The sequence below is a fragment of the Pelecanus crispus genome, chromosome 5 (assembly GCF_030463565.1).
Source record: "Pelecanus crispus isolate bPelCri1 chromosome 5, bPelCri1.pri, whole genome shotgun sequence".
Classification (NCBI taxonomy): domain Eukaryota; kingdom Metazoa; phylum Chordata; class Aves; order Pelecaniformes; family Pelecanidae; genus Pelecanus; species Pelecanus crispus.
Genome location: NC_134647.1, coordinates 8,607,102 through 8,628,053, shown reverse-complemented (window position 1 = coordinate 8,628,053; position 20,952 = coordinate 8,607,102). Strand labels below are relative to the sequence as shown.

The window sequence follows — 20,952 nt, the reverse complement described above, 5'->3', positions numbered from 1 at the left end:
ATTACTTAGCATAAGTAAAGCATACTCTTTGACCAAGATTTATAATTGTACTTTGGGCAGACGTGCAGATATCTTAAGAATATGACTCAGTGTTTAAAATGTAGGGGCTGTTTGGAAATAAAGTTATGCATCACTTTACAAAGGTCTCTTCATCAGATATGCTCCTTATTTGGCGAGGCATGGAGAAAGTGGCGCTTTTTTTTTCTTTTTTTTTTTTTTTCCTTAAATTGTTCCACCTCTGGCTGTCAAACGTAGTGTAGAACTGAGGCAGCAGTGGTGAAATCTGCAACGGCAAATATCGTTCTGTGGTGGTGTGTAGAGTTTTTGGCAGATAAAAGGATCTGAAGAAAATCCATCTGGATTATGCTCGTTCATAATAAGAAGGTGATAACAGTTGGTAGGAGGAAATGTTGAGGATTTAGCAAGGACTGTAACTCAGCTGTCCCTGAAGTAGGTGAACTCAAACTTTTATTTGATTCCTTTTTGAGTTCCCATTTAGACACCAGAAATCTCTCTCTTCCTTTTCAGACTCTCAGACAACTAGCATTGTTGATTTATATGTAGACTGTACTGTGTATTCGTATCCTTAGTGTCTTTCAGTTTAATGTTCACAGTGTGGTACTGCACCTGGTTTCTTCCTCTGAAGTTAATTTTACAGAATCTTTCATGAAGGGAATCCCAAGAGCAAAACAGCCTCTCTTCTCTTTTGGGTTTTGTGAAAGGATAATAGGGCATTTTAGTATCACAAATGTCTTTAATCCTAATCCCAAAGGAGCTGAGGATGGGACCTCTGCTAGACAGTGAGGCTGCATAATAATCTTAAAAAGCAGAGCCGTGGAGCACCTTGGGTAGCTTCAGTGGGAGGTTAGATGTTACGGGGTTTTTTTTTCCTCTTCAAATCCATGTGTAAAATTATAAGCATAGTTTCCTTTTTCTTCTTGCCTCCTCAAAACCATCAAACAATCTGGTTGTTTTGATACTAACAATTTTCAACTGTTTTTTCAGAACCTCCATTTCATTTATGAAAGAGTGAGTTGTTAATAAAGATGCTTGGAAGGCTTCAGCTGTTTGTTTTCAGAAGCAATAAGGTCCACTTTCCTTTTCTCTCTCCTCTGTCTTTATTTATCCAAGTTGTAGTGAAAAGCTTTTAAGATATTTGGTAGCCATCCTTTCTCCATTTGTGGGAAGTAATATATTCCCATACACACAAGAAAGTATTAATCTAACCCTTGGGTGCCTAGCAGAGAAGAGTTTTCATCAACTGTTAGAACAGGAAGCTTTGAGCCACTGCCATGAATAACACCCTAGGTAAATCTTAAGTTGCTGTTTTGGAAATGATTAAACGGAAATTGGGAAATAGGAAACCATGGCACTTTCAAGCAGAGCTTGTCTACGTGGTTGCTTCTGTTGTAGCTGAATCCTTGGTTCCATGTGACAGGCACAAGATCAGTTTGGTTTAGGCAACTTGGCTTTTAACACTTGTGCTTTTCTAAGATAACTATGAAAGAAATCCTTGATTTTTGTGGGACAGTATTGCAGTAAGTATATTTCATCAGATAGCACAATCTGCTTGCACAAACATGATCAAAGAATCAGTCCTCTTGTTTTCTTCATGTGATTTTTTTTTTTTTTTTTTTTTTCCCCCTGGTAAGCAGGAGTTGTGGGGTTTGTGTGTTGTGGGTTGGGTTTGGTTTGGGCTTTGTTTTGTGGTTGTGGGTGTCATGTGTGTCGTCCCTGCTCCAAATCGTGAACTCTTGCTCTGTTCTTCTGGCAGCTCTGGGAAAAACTTGATTTAAACAAACTAAAGGAAACTGTTTCAATTCCTCAGGCTTTAAAACACTATGAAATAATAGTGGTGTTAATACTGAATATGCATGTTGCAAACCAAGTTTTTTAAAATAAAAATGCTGTTTAAAGCAAGGGCCAAGGTGCTCTGAGGCCACTGTCATCACTCTACTGTGCTTGTTCAGTGGAAAGCTAAATTTTTGACAAGTGTAACCATCTAACACCTCAGATAGTATAATTGCACTGAAAACTGTGCCAGACTGGTTGTTTACAAAATGTTCTTTTGCCTTGAAAAGTGTCGCTTTGGAAGATGTTAATTATGTCTTGATCCCATAAAAATGAGCAAGTGAAGGCTCACATCACATTCTCCTCCACACCCCTCTTGTACGTAGCTGGTACTTGAAGAACTCTTTCTAAGTCTAAGAACGGTTAAGTATCAGGTTGCTGTATGTAGCACTGCTCAGTGAGAGAGAATATTTTTGGTGTATCTATTCAAAGTTTCCTTAGCTTTTCTGCCTCATGCATTAACTACTTCTGCTGTATTGGCTGTTGAGTTCTCTTTTAACAACTTTAGTGTTAACATCTTTAAAGTCACTCATTAGGATGCAGATTCAGTATTTACTTGTCATCTAAGACATGATGGCTTGGATGCCTGTCAGATATCTGGCATCCTTCGTGGAGATGTAGCAAGGCAGGCTGACAAGGCAGCTTTGGCAATGCAGCAAGCAGGCTTTTTTTCCAACGTTACTATGGTGAGAAGGACCTTTACCGTGGTATTTCCATGTCCTTCCTAAAGACTTGGGGCTGATGCACTGAAGCCTTTTAGGTGGGGAGGAAGACTCGGGTAACTTCATGATCAGTTGATGTGTTTCCACAGCTCTCTTTCCGATGAACTTTGTTACACATGTAACAGCCTCATGAGTTTTAACACCCTGCAACCATACTTCACTCCATAGTTCTGTACTTGCAGAGACTAACTAGATAAAAAAAGCTAAGATATTGCATATTATTTTGAATTTCCAAAGCTGTCCTCCTGTCTTAAGAGGGCTACAGTAGGCTTTTCTTCAGCTAACATAGTACATACCTTGTTCTGTATGGTCGTGCCTTAAAAAACAAACTAGTTGTCCCCACAGAGTGTCCGTGTGTACTGGATGTAATAGGATGTGGGCTGCACTGGTTCCAATAGCCTAGATTGCAGCTTTCTTAGGGTAATGCTTTGCTTTGACTCGTATTTATTGTGCCTTATCCATTGTATTCTTTTCCCATACTATATATAATACCAAGCAGTTTTTCCCATTTTTCTGTCTGTTTGCCTCCTGCCAAGGGCAGTAGTGTGGAGCTGGGGAGAATTGTGTGTTTTCAAGCCTTGCTATTGCAGCGCAGCATAATGACTGTGTGGAAGACCACACGTGAATATTTTCCACTGCAGTGCTAAGCTGTATTAGTAATGCTGAAGGGGGCTGTTAGTGGTCCCCTGGGCTGCATTTTGATTAACCACTTGACTGCTACTTGAATTCTTCTACCACTGCATTGATTTCAGTAGCGTTAATGGAACACAGCGGCACAGCTGGTGTGAGGATGGACTAGCAGTGGAAAAGTTAATTTTCTTTAAATCATACCAATGCTTTGCTACTGAAGTTTTTAAAATGTTAGTAGAAAGCATTTTTGTGCTCTGCATTTAAAATCTTGAAACCTTTAGCTTATTTCATTGAATATATTGATAGTGCTTTCAGCTCACACTGCAAATTCAATCTTTAAAAAAATCTTACCAGCTCTTACCAGCTGGAGATAAAAAATGTGAATTAAATTGAGAATGTGTTAATTAGTGGGAGAAGGGAAAGGAGACCTTACACAAACTATACTAGCCTTAACTACAGTGTTGTGTCTAACCGTAGATACCAGATTTCAGGACTGAAATAGAAACAAGAGAAGGGTTCCATGAATTAAAGTAAGAATAGTACTTTTATTTAATGATCAAAACCAGAAAGAGAACAAACAGAGATAAAATTGGTGAATAGATTTGATCGAATATGATTACTCTGTCCTTTTAATACTAAGGAGGTTCCTGATTTTATGAGATCTGCTGATGGGAAACACTTTGAGTTGAGCTATTATCTGTGCTATATGTCATCAAAAGATATTCTAATGTGCTTTTTTGCACTAGTCTAAAAATCTGGGGTTTAGCCTCAAGGTTCCAAAGTATATGAACTTTCATGTCATGTTAAATTCTTAAGACATTTCCATTCTCTGAAAAATGAAGAGTTAGTCCTTAGCAGACTAGATAGGCGGCTGGTGTCACAGTTTGTGATTTCAATAGGATTGTGGCTTTTTCCTTTGCTTTAACCACTAGTGCTATTTTGAAACTTTTATGACAAATAGAATACCCATCAAACAACAATCACTATTGAATAACTCACTATAACTGTTATTCAGCTTACTGTCTTGGTGGATTATTTCTAGACTTCCTGACTGTCTGATGGAGAAAAATTGAGGCAGAATTTTTTAGCCTGTTACAAAGCACATTATTTGAAGGATGTGCAGTACAAATACGTATGCAGTATTCACTATTGCTTATGTTTACTATTTTCTCAAAGAGTAACTTGGAAGCAAACAAAAAATCAATTCCCTATCACAGATTGTGCTTTTAACCACATAATTCTCTCTTGGGTGTTGTAGACCTTCACTAAAATAAACAAAACCTGTGGATGTGGAGTTTAATTGCAGGGGACGACGAAGACCTGTAGCTGTGAACTGGTGTTTAAAGAGAGCGCTGTCAAAGGCATGGGACTTTAGCCAGTGTAGTGGCTCATATAGAGCAACAATGGAGAAGTATCTTTTCCAGTGCAAGGTTAGATGGCTTAGCTTAAATCTGCCAAGTCGTTCATGCTAAGGTGCCAGACTTTGCACTGAAATAACTGATGATTGTTCACAAGTTCAGTTTCACCTGCTGTGCACTAACGATCTCTGATGCAGTATAGGTTTAAACAGCCACAGACCATTTACAAAGTGAACATATGGCTCCTTTCTAAACATGGGGATGGAGTTTCAGTTAGTTATATACTGAATATCCCAGGACCTCACAAACAGAGCACTGTATTTAAAGAGGTTTTTGTAAATCTAGGGTTGCTTGTTGTTTTATCAATATTTTCTGTTTTTCCCGGATAATCTGTAACAACTGTGTGCTCTTAGGTTTATAATACACCCACATTCATATTTTCAATTTGTCAATGCATTGACTTTTAAAGTAACATCATATGAGATAAATGTTTAATAGTTAACGTCTTTGCATAGCAGCAGTCAAGAGGAAATAAGCTGTGCATGACTTCAAAAACACTTCTGTGTCCCCCTGGGGGACTGTAAAACCTTTTGAACAATGAACAGTAGCAAAGGTCACTGCCCATCTACACTTGCATGCAGGAAATGTGTTTACACATGACAAAAGCGAACAGGTATCTAGACTACAGTTGTGTATCTTCCAAAAATGAGGCCATTCTCTGCATCCTGTGGGTTTTTTTCTCCATCCTTCCTTTCTTTGACAGATCACGAGATAGCCATTAAAATGCAATATAAGTGATAAACTTGGCACACTAGATGCTTATGCTGTAAAATAAAGAATTATAGCTTGTGTTTATGTATTACCCTGTCCTTAAAGGGACTTAAGAAGAAGAGAGGGTTTGCTTGACTAACCCTCTGAACTGGAAGGCAGTCATATGGTAGCATAGTTAGCTTGAGATAGAAGACAAAAAGTTCATGGATCCTTCACATTGGCAAGCTATACCTTCCAATTAACAGAAAGGACAGAAGAGCAGCTTTTGAGTAGTTTTCTACTTTTGACAAATAAGGAACTGGACGAGTGACACCAAGTCTAAGGACGAATGATCATCTTGCAGAGGAGGATGGTTTAGCCCAGAGCAAGCAGTGCAAAGACTGTATGTTATGCTTTCTCAAGTGGCTTTGCTAGGCTGTGCCAGCTGCAGCCTCTGGGGGACTGTAATTCCCACCTCTCCTTTGCTTCTTCTGCAGTGCCCATCAAAAAACTGTTTCTGGTTTCAAGTAATACTTTTGTCCTAGAACTATTTTTAACTGATACCGTGTCAGTGATCCAACCAAGAGTCAAGTGAATGGTAGTGCTGGCATGGTGAGGGGTGGGTAGTGGCTGAGGAAGGATACCCCTTAAGAAAGCACTGTTGCAGCAGAAAAGGTATGTGGAGATGCATGTTGAATACCATTAATAATACCTTCTCTTTAAGGGTTTTATAATTGTCTCTTACCTTTCTGAAAATTGCTAATTACAGTTGCGTAGTTCTATATATATTAGCTATGGGGGGGAAGCAAAAAAACCTTTGAGGATGGCAAGTATAACTTGTCCAAATGCAGCTGAAATTGATAGGAAGACTTGATTGTATAGAATTGCCCAGACATTCAGAATTTTCAACCCTAAGTTCTGTATGATGCTGAAAGTTGAACTTTGCAGTTGAACTGCATCTCTGATGTTATATGACAGATTTAAGATGTCTTTTATGTTTTAGGAACATCTGAATTTGACATGCCTTATGAAAAGCTCTATACTTATTTTGTATTCAGGCTTATGAGTTTGTAAAAAAAAAAAAAAAAACCCAAAAAACAAACAAAAAAACCCCCAATGAAACAACACCCCCCCCCCCCCAAAAAACCCCAAACCATCTAAAACACCACAGTTTAGACCATTAAGCTCTTCTAATGGCATTATATTGATTACTGAAAATTGCCATCATTTTTACCATGCCTCTTTTTGGTTTAAGGTAGGTTTGTTACTGTTTGGTCTCAAGTACTGATTTCAGTGTGATTCAAGTGGAAAGTCTGATTCCTGAACTGTAGTAAAGCAAAAAGTCCCACTGTTATCTAGCTGTACTGACTGAATTTAGAACATACTTTTAAACTGTTGATATCTGTATGCATGCTCTGTATGTTCTTACTTGGAGCAGAAATCAGAGCCAGAGATGTCAGTCTGCAAGAATCCTATAAGGAGAAGAAGATAAGGGAGAATATTTTGAAAGTGCTTATTGATTTGAAATTACAAAGTCATCTTAAAAACTACTTAGCTTCAGTGTTATTGTCATTGGCAGTACAGCTCAGTTTGTCAAATTGCTTGCTGCTGCAGTGACTGCCGAATAAGGGTTGTCTTCCTGGCATGATTATTCTTTCCCTATCCATTTCATTTTGCAATGCTTCACTCACATTTAAGTTTTTATCTTTAAAAAGAAACTATTTGGAAAAAAAAAAAAAAAAAGGAAAATATTCAGATAAATCAGGAGGTGTTTTTTGTATATAACACAATATTCTAACTTTTATCCCCTGATCTTGTCCCTACTCTATTGTAGTGCTGCAGCCTTTCTTTTTTCTGAGATCTCTAATTAGCATATTCTGGGTGAAGTTGTGCACTGTATCTGCCATAGCATGAAGTGTTCCTGGGTTGATGGATGGCTGGCTTTAATGATCATGATTCTTGCCTGTGGGAAAAGCCAGAAATGATGCAGGTATAATTTAGATAACTCTGGGATGAACTACCTAAATTGAAAACCTTATCCTCCGCTGCCTTTGGCAAGAATCTCTTCACGACGTTAATAATTTTTCTTGCCTTAAAGGCCTGCGTCAGAGGCTTCTTCTAGGTTCTTAGAAGCAAGTCCCATCCTGGAGTTGATGTGGTAATGTCCTTTAAAACTGCTCCCTTTTCCTTGGCTCAGGGGCTAGAAGTGTTGCTCCGTACTACACTCTCTAATGTGTTGCAAAAATCTAGAATGATTAGATATTAAAATAGGCAAAAAAGAAAAAAAATTCTTGGGAGACCATAGGAAATTTTCCTCATGAGATGTGATGTGGTGCTACTCAGTTGTAAATTTAGATCATATTGCACCATTTATTAACTGGGTCATATATCTGATGCCAAGTTGCAGATCATGGGTATTTGATAAAGTGATAAAGAACTTGAAAATCTAGTTTTCATGTTTAAGAGCAGTATACATCTTAGAAATGTTTGACAGTCAGAAACAAATTGTTGCATTTTAGTAGTTTTACGCAGGTTTTGATTAGGAAGATATTTTGCGTTTTAATATTTTCAGTATGGATTAACTTAATGTTTAAGTCTTCATAGACCAGTTTTTGTAATTCAGCACTTCAGCTCTGACTTGCAGTGGAAATCTATGCAACCATTTTCTTCTACAGTCAAAAAAGAGCACACTGAGTTTTAATGTTATAACAAATATTACACAGTAGGACTCTTCAGTCAGTCTGGATTGTGGATTCATGAAAATAAAAGGAAGGATTCATTAGGCTATCTGTCAGAACTGTAAAATGAAATTCAGTTATGGTCTATGTTTCTCTTTAGATCTCATAAATGGAGCCCAAGAACAGTGTGAACTGCCTCCTATGGATGGTTTTCCTCACTGTGAAGGGAAAATAAAGGTAACTGAATTGTTTTTAATCTTATTATGTTCTGTTAAAAACTGAACATACGTTGCAAGAGCTCACTACTCGGACAATGGTGTAAAACAAGAACTGGGTCAAAAAAGAAAAGAGTGCATTTTTAGGAGTGCGTGTCACTACAGCACTGCTCACCTCAAGCCTTTAATGCTACTGCTGCAGAGAAGTAAAGCGGCATCCTGTTAAGACAGGCATAAAATGCTATATTATATTAAAATGCTGTATTATTTAATAAAACGCCTTATTATTTGAATGCTCTCTTGTTATTCAGAAACTTTGTTCTCTTTTTTGAAAAGCCCTGTTTTCTTCCCCATTATGAGTCATTTGGCATTCCCCTACCCCAGGACTGGGATTCTGTCTGTACCTCACTCCAGTCCTGTCTCTGTTTCAGCAAGACATTTGTTTACGCTTCTTTCCTCTCTTTGCCAACAGCTCTGTCCGGTTCCTCCCTTCCCCTTTGCTGTTAAAAGAATTCTGCCTCTTCTGCTCACAAGCTAGGCACTGCACTAAGTGTGCTACCAGAGCTTTGGGGTTCACGCTTGATTCTACATAAATCCCGTATTTTACTAATAAATACTTTCCAGTTGGAAAGGCCAGATGTTGAAAGCCATCAGACTTTGGTTGGAAAGGGAAAAAACAAAAAAAACCAAAAAACCAAAACCTGCAGAGATGGAGGGGTTTGCTTTTTTTTCCCCAAGGTACATTTCAAATGTAAGGATACTGTTTTAGTAGTGGGGGACAAAAGTAAAATTGCTGGACACTTAAATATCATTATCAAGTATGACAGTTTATTTCTGAAACAAATAACTACCAAAGTATATGTGAAATTATGTTGCCTTTTTTCTCTAAGTAAAATTCTTAGACAATCGTATTTAAAAAAAAAAAAAACCAAAAAAACTAAACAAACACACCCCCCCCCCCCCCAAATTTGTATTAAATGTCTGGTCTGTGTTTTGATCCGTTTTGGCAAACTGGCTGCATAGTGGCTATGTAATACATTGTTTGAATATTAAAACATGAATTTAAATTAATTGCTTCTGCAGAAATCACAGATTCTTGGCGGAATCAGGCAGATTTTAATCTTGGTAGCTGAAATGATCTGTTAAATTCCAGAGCAAGTGTAACATGGGGGGGGCAATGCAGTCAACTCCAGCCACACCCATATGCCTGGATTCTGATTATATTTTCCTTTTGGTATTTGCCTCTGCTTGTCTGGCTGCCAGTTTGTTGAAACTGTGCTCACGCCTGTTATGTAGTTACTTCCCCAAGGTAGTTGAATGCAGAGATGCGTTATGCTGCAAAATATTAATGAAATTCCTTTTTTGTTATTTGTGAGTTTATCTGGTTGGATATAGTCACTTGCAGCTTTCACCTGTTATTCTTGAGTTCAGTGTGAAATAGTATAGAGTTGCTACCTATATTAAACGTAACAGACTATGTTTTTTTTTCTGTTACAGTGGATGAAAGATATGTGGCGATCAGATCCCTGTTACGCAAGTTATGGTGTAGATGGGTCCACATGCTCCTTTTTTATTTACCTCAGTGAGGTCAGTAATCTTTTAATCTGCAGAACGGGAATGTCATAGTGCGTCAGTATTTTGGTAACTGTTGGCAAACTTTTCTCAAAAGAAATAATAACTTCAGAAAAATTCTATAAAGAGGAAAAAGCTATTAAAACAGAATCATTATGAAGTATGGTGCTATTATTCGTAAGTCCTCCAAGTGTTTCCAGCCTGGAGAATTCTGATGTTTATAACTGAAGTGATGTAAACAGCAACTGTGCAGGGAGTCCACACTAGGTATCCTGTTTAACTGAAGTATGAATTCAGTCAGAGATCCTTGCCTCTGAACACTCTTTCTGTTGTTTTCTATGTAGCTCCTGAGGTGGTAATAGGGAGGCATTTTGGGATGTAAAATTTGGAAAGTGGAACTAGATGGTACGTCCTCTTAAGAAGCACGGCCGCTTCCTGCTTGGATACTGTTTGTGAATTGCCGAGTCTGTTAACAGAAAACAAAAAAACCTGAAAGTCATATTTTTGAGTGAAGTTGCAGATATATTGGCACTTGGCCTCTTCATTCTTATTAGTACAATTATGATAACTTACAGCAACTGATCTTGGAAGTAGTATTGATGTCTAGTGGCTTACTCCTTTTAAAGAACTGCGAGAGCCCGCATGGTTGCAGAGTTGCAAACTAGTAGTAATTGTATAGTCTCTGCAGGAGTTGGGGGGAGGGGCTGTTTTTTTAATTATGTATCTGAGATTAAAGCAGTAAGTGTTATATAAGTAACTCGGTTGTAGCGAAAGCAGTTGCTATTAATTTACTCAGTTGACTGTCATTGAACTTTTGGGGGCATTGCTTTAAGCAGCAGTAATAGTTAAATGCGTATCCAAACCACATATCTGAAGAAATAAAACAGGCTGGGTTTAATCACAAATTTGACTCATTCCATTGCTATTACCAAGTGTTGATTTATTTATGGGCTATAAAGCTGGGGAAGGAAAAGATACAGGATGACTGTATTATTTATCCTTTTATTTATCATAGAAGCTAGAGATATGGTTTCATAATTACCTGAAGTTAATCTACATTTCTACTAAAAGGTTATGTTTTAGCATCAGCGGAGTTACATTTGCGTAGTAGTATTCTGTCAACCAGATGGCGCTTCGTGTTTTTAATGCAGATGTATCTTAAAAATGAGGATACATGTCAACTGAATGTGAGAATCTAATATTCTTAAATGACATTTATTATTTTGCATTTCTGTTAAATAACAGTATTTTCTGTGACAGTCTTCTCTGATCATCAGTTTTAGAAACATAGTTGATGCTGTTAGTTTTTTCATAATTGATTTTTCAGCTCATCCTCAGGGCAAAATGCAGGCAGATTTACAGAGGCCAAATGCCTATTTTTTCTAGGGTCAAGGGATTTGAAATTTTTCTTTAAGCGGCAATATTGAATTTGGGCAACTTCTCATTTCATAATGGAACAACAGTACAATTAGTCTCTGTGTATATTTGGGAACTTCAGACAAAGGTCTTGTACTTTTTTTTAAAGTGTTCTCCCATGACAGAACGTAGAACTAATATTGGGTGAGCATGTTATTAACCTTGAGTTTAAATTTGGCATTCTCAGTCGTATGATTAATTCCATGATTAATGCCCGGCAGCAGAGGTTGAAAGCTTAAATGTTTGGGAACGCAAGCATGAAATGAAATTCTAATAACACTACAATGATGTGGATTTATGAGGTGTGTTGGCTGCTAAGGATAACTTGGAAATGCTGTTGCGAGAGTAATTTGTCAAAGTGGACAGTGATGAAGAGTTGACAGTTTATAGTATAGTTGCACAGCTGAATGATAAATGTGTCTACAGAGCTCTCATGTCAAACCCACTGATTTAAAATATTAAAACGCATTAGGATACGGGAAGGATATTACTGTTAAGATTTTTCTTTTTTATTTTAAGGTTACAGTATAGGAATAAGATGGTTGTGTACACATCCTCTGCTTGAAAAGGCAATATATGCATCAAATTATGCACAACCTCAGTTTGAAATGACAGAATATGCATCAAATCGTGCATATGTCTACTTTTGCTCTTAAAATTGCCTCTAGAATCTAGTGTGACAAGTGCCTGTGCTTTTTCATACTCTTCTGGGATCTACTTTTTTCTTGTGAAGCAGTTCATTTAGGATATTATGTTACACTTACCTAGCACTCTTTGTAATGCAGTTTTAAACTTGTAAACAAAGGAGCCTGAAATACTACATTTTGGTGTGTAATATGGGTCAGGACCACAGAGACGCAAAGTAACTTGCCCACACTTCGAGCAAAGGTTTAGAAACAAAGCTTGGAATAAAACCCAGTCTTTGGATATCTGTCATGTGCCCTTGTTATGTTTCCACTTTGTGTGCCTGCAAAAGAGAAGCAGCACAGTCAAAATCCAGGCTGCCCCAAGCCTTCTGAAGAGCCTGCGCAAGTGCACATATTAGCAGTTCTGCCTCCGCTGGTTTGCTTTGGATGGCAGTCCTGCAGGAACACAAGAACAGCGAGCTGAACAGCTCTTCTCCACTTCTCCTCTTGTGTCTTGGCTGCTTGAGCAGAATGGGAGGTGAGTGTGGCAGCAGAAGGAAAGCAAGAAGCAGTCCAGCACATTCAGGCTTATGTTTTTTATGTAAAGCTGTCCCCTGTACAGACTTGCAGATAAAGCTGCAAGAGTTTTTGCGCTTCTGTCTTGCTGTTTTGCTGCCGGCACTGGATCGCTCCTGGTGGATGATATGCAACTGCGCAGTCCTCATAACACTAATTGTGCTGGAGCCTTTGAAGACTGGAGAAGACACAAACAGCAAATAGCCTGAATAGCAAAACCAGGCTTACATTCTCCTGAATAACAGAGCAAGACAGGGATTAGAAGTAGCAAAAATTGAAAACCAAGTTAAGCTAACTCTAAGGTTTCTGGATAGTTGGGACTTGTTTCCTTTTAACCGTGATACAAACTTGCCCATTGAGAAGAGTTACTTCCTTTTAAACTTAGCATTTAGTTATGAAAAAGCCAGTTGTTTAACACCGTAATGTCACTGGCACAGTTGGAATTTTCATGGATGGCATTGCCTCTGGGGAGAAATGTGAAAAAATGAATTTCTAGACAGTACAAAAATACATTTCACTGCAAAATGTCAGTTTGCAGCTGAAGAATGAAGCTTTTAAAAATATCTTCTAGAAAATGAATTTTTCACACAGTTTCCCAGCTCAACCAAAAAAAAAAAAAAAAGTGGAGGGGTCTTATTGCTCCTTTTCTTTATCTAGATATGCTAGATATGTGCTTTCTCCGAGAGAACTGCCTGCCGCACAGGAGTGGGACTGCTGCTGTGCCTGCTGGCCAGCCAGTAGCTGTGATGCAAGTTGCCACCACCCAGGGGTCTTTACATTGACGTTTACCTGCTGGAGCTGGGCATATGTCACTAAAATCCCAGCCTCTGGATCTCCAGCTCACCTTTCAGGTGCAAGCATAGTGTTTGGTATCCATCTTGGAAGTGGATTGAACACTTCAGAAGACTAAAACTGTTTCAAAGATCAGTCTTGGAGACTCTTGCCCGTTTGCTAGTATACCACTGGAGAGAGTTCTTGTTCTCAGTTCTTCAGCCTTGATGGAAACAGAATGCATGGTTGGTTGCAGTAGTATTTTTCTTTACACTGTTACTTTTGCTTTGAGAGATGGAGCAGAAAAATACAAACCAAAGGTGATTTTGAATGTGGGTTTGTTTCCAGAATGCAAGCTGTACTCTGAGGCACAGAGTTTCACATTTTAGGGAAAACACCTGGGAATTGTAATTATTCAGGTTCCCCAAATCCTTGTGGTTTTGCTGGTTCACTGCAGTTTGCTAGCGTCCGTGTGGAAGTTCCCCTTTCCACAACTTCTGCTGCATGCATAATCTAATTTCTGACATTGAGGTGAGTTAATGATTTGCATTTCTTCATTGTAATTTAACATCAAACCAACTTCTTTGAATTCCACACAGTTACTCAGAAAATTGACAAAAATAGTTGTTGTCTGAAATGTAAAGCAGCAAAAGCTTGAACTACTTTAGTCATCTTACGTGTCCCTAAGAAATTGAAATGCTAATGATAGTACTTTGTCCCCAAATCATCCATTAGCATATTGGCCTGGATTTGGGTGATTGGGGGTCACTTAGCTTTCTACCTCAGTCATTTTAAACCGGGATTAGTATTTTTCTGTCTTGCTGGAAAAGGCATAGATGCTAATGTAAGAGAGGAATCAAATCCCAGTGCGCAGTACTGAAGTTAGATAAGAGACCATTTATTGATTGATGGTTGTGTATAAAATTTTGTATCGCAGTGTCACTGGGACTGTGGGTACCTAACACCCAGTGTTTGGGATTGCCAAGATCCAAAGTTACCTGTACGCTCCTCCGTTTCACTAAACAGGCAGGCAGTCATCTTGCACACCACAGATTCTGTAGCACCTTCAAAATGACTACCTATCACTGAGGAAATGCTAAACAAAAGATAGGTATTACAGCTTTTAGAGGAGTTGAGAAAGTTACCTTCCCAATGGGAGCAGTTCTTTTGTAACAAATTCTCAGATGGATTTTCTAAGTGAACATTATGAGTTTTCTTCTCTGCCTGCTTTCGTACTGCCTAATAAATTTAAAGATGCACCTTCTTTCACCAGATATTGCAGCACTGTTTTTTTTTATTATTATTATTTCCCACTCTGGGACTGACATAAGATACTTAATAGCAGCACTTCACCATGGGTAGAATTACACTGAGCAATAACGCTGTTCACCTGATATGCAAAGAAAGTTGCTTTAGTTTCCCTGTAGATAGGCTGCACCTGCCCTCCGGAAGAATCCAAAACTAAGATTATCCCAGGTGTTTAGAGAGAGTACCCTTCAGCTTCTGTGTTATTAAACTCCCATTATGACTCTTTAAAAGCATAAAGGACTTCCTGAAATTTTGGAGGTGGAGAGCTGCTGGCAGAGTATACTTCCATTCAGTGTGGAAGAGGCTCAGACTACCTCAATGCTACAGATGCTTTCCGGGTTTTTATAACCGTGCTGGAAGTCCTTGCTCTGCAGTATAGCTGAGCGCTGCAATCTTGACTTCCCTTCAGTTTCAGTGTGTTTCTGAGGAAGAGTTATTGCAACAGATACCTGCAAAACTTCTATAAAACATACTCTTCTATAAGTTTGCGTTTTTTGGTGTTAAGTCACTTGCCAGTAAGCTATGTAAAGTCACTGTGAGAGTGGATTGTCTATGATAAGGGATTAGAGAAACTCTTGAGTTCTGTTTAAGCAGAATCTGGACATTCACACCCCAAAGCAGTTCAGAACACCGACTTTTCACTAATAATCATGTAGCACTTAAATTTTGGAGTGCTGAAGTACAATGCAACCTAAACTTATGGAGCTAGCTACGTACGCTCTAGACAGTGCTGTGTCTGCTGCAATTCTAAAACAGGCAGGGAACACTGGACTTCTCAGGTGGACCTAGTTTCTTGACCATGATCAAAGACTACCTAATGCATGTGATTAGCATTGAATTTAAGACTAGGTATGGGAGGCACAGCTGGTCTCACTCAAAAATATGACAGTAGAAAGATAAATGTAGTGTGTTCTGAATAATAGCTTAGCGTTCATATCACTCGTCCAAAAAATGGTCAGTCTTCAAATCTACAGTTGCTGCTTCCCAACATTCTTCTTTTACCACTAATCTGTAGTCTGGTAACACATCCTTCCTATTAAATCATGTGCATGACAGTGTAACAGTTGGTTGCTATGGAGAGAATAAGCTAGAGAAAGAACTGATGCTAACCCAGTGAGAGGAAGGTTGTCCTGGAAAGGGGGAAGAGGAGTCCTGGTTCCTTTTTTGGAGACAACTTCTGTGTTTTGTCTTAAATGATCAAATAAAACACATAAACAAGTGGAAGAGCAGGATCCAAACGAATGCTTCTGCCCTCCTTCCCCTTGCTCAAACTTAGGGCTTGTTGCATTGTGGGTATTCTGTACGTAAACAAATAGAAAGCTGAAGTATTTGAACATTTCTGATGGAGATTTCATCTAGACCCACTTTAATGATATCATAATCCTTTCTGTCATCATTGCCAATGACAGAGAAAAGGTGTGTATGAATGGAACAATACCAGATTTGTAACTGCACAATGCAGCCTTAGCACATGCTATATCATCTTTCTGTTTATAATCATATACATACATCTATACACACATTTGTATGTATACACACACATGCTTTTCTTCCCATTGTACATGTTATTTAATAATAAATATTCCTGGCCCAGGACAAGTTACACTTTAATGCGGTTGCATTTTCTGCAAACTGTTTGGTTACAAGTTAGTTGGTACAATACAAAATCAACCAAAGTAGGTCCCATCCCGTTCTGCTCCCTGCCGCCACCCTGTTCGGTATTAGGAGCTTCCAGAAAAGGTGTTGCAGAACAAGGTCTCTTAATTCTTCCTCTTGCATTCTCTGCCCTATGTCTGCCTTGTCCCTAGTAGTTTCAATGAAAGCTGATAGGCTTTCTTTAGGCAATTTGGGAGCAAGGGGATAAAAGCAAGTTCTGGCACCAGGTGTTTTCACAGAGCTTGCATCACTATTGGTGCTTATTTGTCACACAAGACAACGGAAATTGAAGGCCTCTACTCAAGCCAATCTGAGCAGTTTTAGATATTCCTTACCTTCCTTTCTCCCACATCTATAGTTGGAAGTTAGTACTCGCTGAAATGAAATCTGACTTGTACTTACCTTGCATCAATAAATCTGAGAAAAAAAGATTAAGTGTTCACTGGTATTTGCTAGGAAAAAGGTCATTTCATGAGGCATCTTCCTGCATTTTTCAATAACTATAGTACCCACCTTTGTTTTCAAATAAGTTCCCATGGCAGTGGTTAATAGTCTGAATCTGAGAACAGCAGCTGCAGGACTTGTTCAGAGATTACGAGTACAACTAGAGTTACTGTTGTGGGCCATATTTGGGTTATGCAAGGCAACCAGAAAAATTACTTAACCACTTAAGTTTCATATTTAGTTATAGGCATCCTCATGGTGTTCTGTATGAGAAACCCTGAGGTAATTAGCCAAAGTGGCAATACTTGGTTCTTCAAAAACCAAACAGACAAAAAAATCCACCCACCCACTTCCTAGGTCATCTGAAGTTCTCATGAAACTGTAGGTCCTGCCAAGAGCTGTGATTAGTAGTTCCTAGGCTTAAAGGTAAGAAATTGCATGTTCTGGACAAGAAATGCTTAAGTGCTCAGTTTGAATTGAATACTGGTACACTGGGCAAGAGAGGAAGGCCAAGTAATGAAAGAGCAGAAAGTGGTTGTCTTGAAAAAGGCCAAGAGTATGGTTATTTAGATTATTTTTACACATCTTTCAGAAATGATGCAACAGAAGTAGTATGTATTCTGCTCCACTGTGTATCATTACATGGAGCTAAATAGAGGAACACAAAGTTCATTTTGCTACTCATCTGGCTTAGTGCAAACTGTTGCTTTTAATTCTGACACAAAATATTGAGTACTATTTCTATACCGGATTTTTAAGCAGTCTTTACTGAGGCTTTACACTGCTGTAGAGCTTCATTTTACATAGTGCAATGCAAAAACACAGTTAACTGGAAGCTTTTTACTTGAAACACAGACAAAAATGCGATTGCTGTAGTTCTTGAGGAAAGCAAGAACAAAACTTAGCAGCCTGCTAGATATCTTGTATAACTATCATTGAATCAGCAGGGTTTTAAATTCTGTAGTAGAAACCTGTCAGTGCTATAGTTTCCTCTTCCAATAGTTCTACAAAGGCTGTCTCTGAAGTCTTAGATACCTTGTGTAGTTGTGTAGGCTGAAATCCCTCTCCCTCTTACCAAAGTGTATACAGACTCTTGATCATCTGTAGCTCTCACTGAACAGGGAAGCAAGAACTAGAGATGGAGAGAAATATCTGTGCTCCCTCTGAAAACCTTGTTTTTGTTGGGAGTGTCATATGGTTTGAGTACTAGGCACCTCTAAATACAGGTGTTATGACTTGTGGAGACTTCCCTGCTGTAGTTTTTCACTTCTGCTTTCTTTGCTTGTATCTACCTGATAATATCTACTAGGATCTAGAAGTGACTTCTTGTGGATGAGCTTCAGTGTTGAGTGTTCTGCCCACTGGCATCCCTCTAATCGTATTCTGATTTTCCTCTCAGCTTCTCTTGGAACCGTGACTTAATTCCAGTTAATTCTTTAATTATCTGCAAAATTAACTCATGTTCTGAACAACAGACTTTGTATTAGCATTTTGGCTCTTTTTGCTATCGTAATGTTTCCATCTTAGGCGCATGTATATCTCTGATCTTTTTTGCCCAAGAGTACCTGAAATTCACTATTAAAGTAATCCTAGTTTGACTGGTTTGTCAGTCAGTTTTTGCCTCTCCAGCCTCACTTTCCCTTGAGTCAATACATTAAATGAATAAGGTTTTTTCTTATTTCCCCTTCCCATGGTGTGTCAGATTCATTCGCTTCATCTTTGCTTTCTTGGTGCTCTTGTTAATTAGTATCCTCCTATCTAACAGCTCTTTCTGAGCCATTGGTTCATAAAATGGGCAGGTTTCTTTCCTTTTTCTGTAAGAGAATGCCTACACATTCTTCCCAGTGCATTTATCAGTCCTGAAAATAACAAAACAATTGCCATACTTTGAAGAGTATGCATTTAAAAATCCTCTGTTGAGTTAAGGTGATCTTTCCAGTGAAAAGAGGAATTGACTGAATGTCAATAAGGAAAAACGAATGCTAGACCAAGTGCATACGCTGATATTACTTTGAATCTAATCCTTAAGTGTTCATTTGTGATTAGAATTGCTGTAATTTAATTTAGAGTAGAGGAAATATTTATAAAAGCACAAAAGAACTGCATTTGTGTTACAGTCAGTGAGGCACGCTGCTAACTGTCCTTGGCAGCTCTGAAAAATCTTCAATTCCTTTAGGATGCCTGATGGTGTGATGTGAAATATGTGAAGCCAGAAAAGGGGCATGTACAGTAGTCCTTGAAATGTCATGTCTTAATATAGATCAGTCTTAATGCTAGGAATAATTCAAAATTATTTGTACTATTTAAAAAAAGAAAAAAGAGATTGGGACTGTGCATGATTTGTAATATGGAGCTTGCAACTCTGTTCTACCAGTGATTCCAGAACTTGCATTAGTAAAAGTTAGGACTGTTAATTGCTACAATTTCTAGTATGTTTCCAGAGTTGGAGACCACTGAAGAATCAGATGTTTTCAAGCGAGGTAGATCAAGTCACTGTTTTCAAATGTTGCATTAAATATGTTGAGTAGATTAAGTCGTAACATTCAAATTAATGCTTCTGTATAATTTGTCTGAGGAACCTAAGCTTGATACATTTCTTCTCTTTGAGGTTATGATGTCTGTTCATTTATTTTCTTGTGATTGGTCTTCTAGGCAATCATTTGGTATGATCTTAAGCTTTTAATCTCTAATGCTTCAGGCTTACTGCAGCATGATTAAACTAAAATTGTGTTTTGACAGGTCTGTGACTGGAGAAACCGTAAGAGCAAGTCTGACTTCTAATCCTCTGGGAGTTGTGAACTTAATCACTAGTAATGGCCTATAAATTTTTGCTGGCCTATAGATTTTTGCATTTCTCCTTTTTCACAGTACAGTTACGTTTCTGTTTGCATGGGTTTGCCTTCAACAGTGAGATTCCTTCTTCCCCAAAGTGAACGGGCTGATTTCTTAAGACATGTGAATAATAAAGATTATACAAGACAAGCAAGATCCCTAAGGGGAGAGCACAGGAGCTTTCAGTGACTTGCATCCATTTGCTGTTTCTTCCCTAACTGCTTGCTTTTGTACTTTTTTTTTCTAGTAGACAATAGAAAAAGTATTGCATTTGCACTGATTGTTTCTAAGAATTACAGCTATTAGTACTTGTGGATATTGTTACTTATGTTATAATTATGTTACTTATACCCTTCAAATAGGGTGGTTTAGTTTTGTTCTTTTTTTCAACTTTTTGTCTAGATTGCTTCAAGGTAGAACTTTGATCCTTGGGTTTCATCAGGCTTTGCCTTTTTATAAAGATATTCTAGGGAGATGGGATATGTTCCAAAATACGTTTTGGTTTTTTAATAAGGTCTAGAAGCATAAAAAACTTAGTGCTTTTTGAAAACATTTAGGAACTGCTCAGAGAAACCGTATTTAGAGCATTTAACAGCTGACCTCTGTCTTGAAAGGGTTTTATATCCTGTATTCATTATCATGAATGAATATCTAAATGTGACTTCTGGTTGCAAATTTGCAAGGTTAAAATAGCATTGAATTGCAAAAAGTCGTCTTAAGCTTTTCTTGCAAAAAGCAGTTTTACCTTGTAGTGACTTACTGATCAGCTGCTGCCTTATTTAAGCCATAGAAAGGTGTAATATAAAGGCAGAGAGAGACTTTGGTAGACGAGCTGAAAGTAGAATAGAATGATTTATTTTCATGTGATTGTTTTACAGGTTGAAAATTGGTGTCCTCGTTTACCTTGGAGAGCAAAAAATCCTGATGAAGAAACTGATCAAAAAACAGTGGTAAGAACAACGTTAAAACATGAGAAATAATTCAGTAATTGTGACTCATGGAAAACATTCTGGAGTCCTGTGCCACAGAAATGCTAATAAGACCAGAATTTACCATTTTTATTCCTCAGCTCCTCAAAACTGAAGGGAAACATCCTTGACTGTGTGTATGTACCTCATCATGTATTTTCTCCAGTCATTGTACTGCACTGCAGTCTTGGTGGTAGATTTCCACTAAAAACATTTTTGTGTTTAAATTTATGAAATACCTTATACAGATGCTGAGAAAAATTACAAATCCATAGACTGTTCACCAGTGTTAACTGACCATATGTGAAACTGTCCATTTTTATTGTCCTGTAAATCTGGGCCTTATATATAAAAATGCCTTAATGGAAGAGGCTTATATACATTTCACTTTTGTAGTAACTTTTTGATTACTCCTAATTTTTTTCCCTTAAAAACTGTACAGCATGCAGAGTTGTTTCTAAACTGTTATAGCCTAATTACGTAGCACTTAGGTATTTTAAGATAATTGCCAGGCTGTATATGAACATTGCTTGCATAATTTAGATATAGGCTGTCTCATTTTGTAAAACCAATTGTTCT

At 38.0% G+C, this 20,952-nt stretch overlaps 1 protein-coding gene across 2 annotated transcripts in view; it reads left to right on the top strand.

Annotated features, from left to right (window-relative positions):
* MGAT5 (alpha-1,6-mannosylglycoprotein 6-beta-N-acetylglucosaminyltransferase) overlaps positions 1-20,952 on the top strand; it is a 124,483-nt gene that overhangs the window by 58,105 nt on the left and 45,426 nt on the right. For both annotated transcript variants that reach the window (XM_075710163.1, XM_075710162.1), the window contains exons 4-6: positions 8,150-8,226; positions 9,702-9,791; positions 20,284-20,355. In XM_075710163.1, coding sequence (XP_075566278.1) covers positions 8,150-8,226; positions 9,702-9,791; positions 20,284-20,355 — 239 coding nt within the window. The remainder of the gene's footprint in view (positions 1-8,149; positions 8,227-9,701; positions 9,792-20,283; positions 20,356-20,952) is intronic.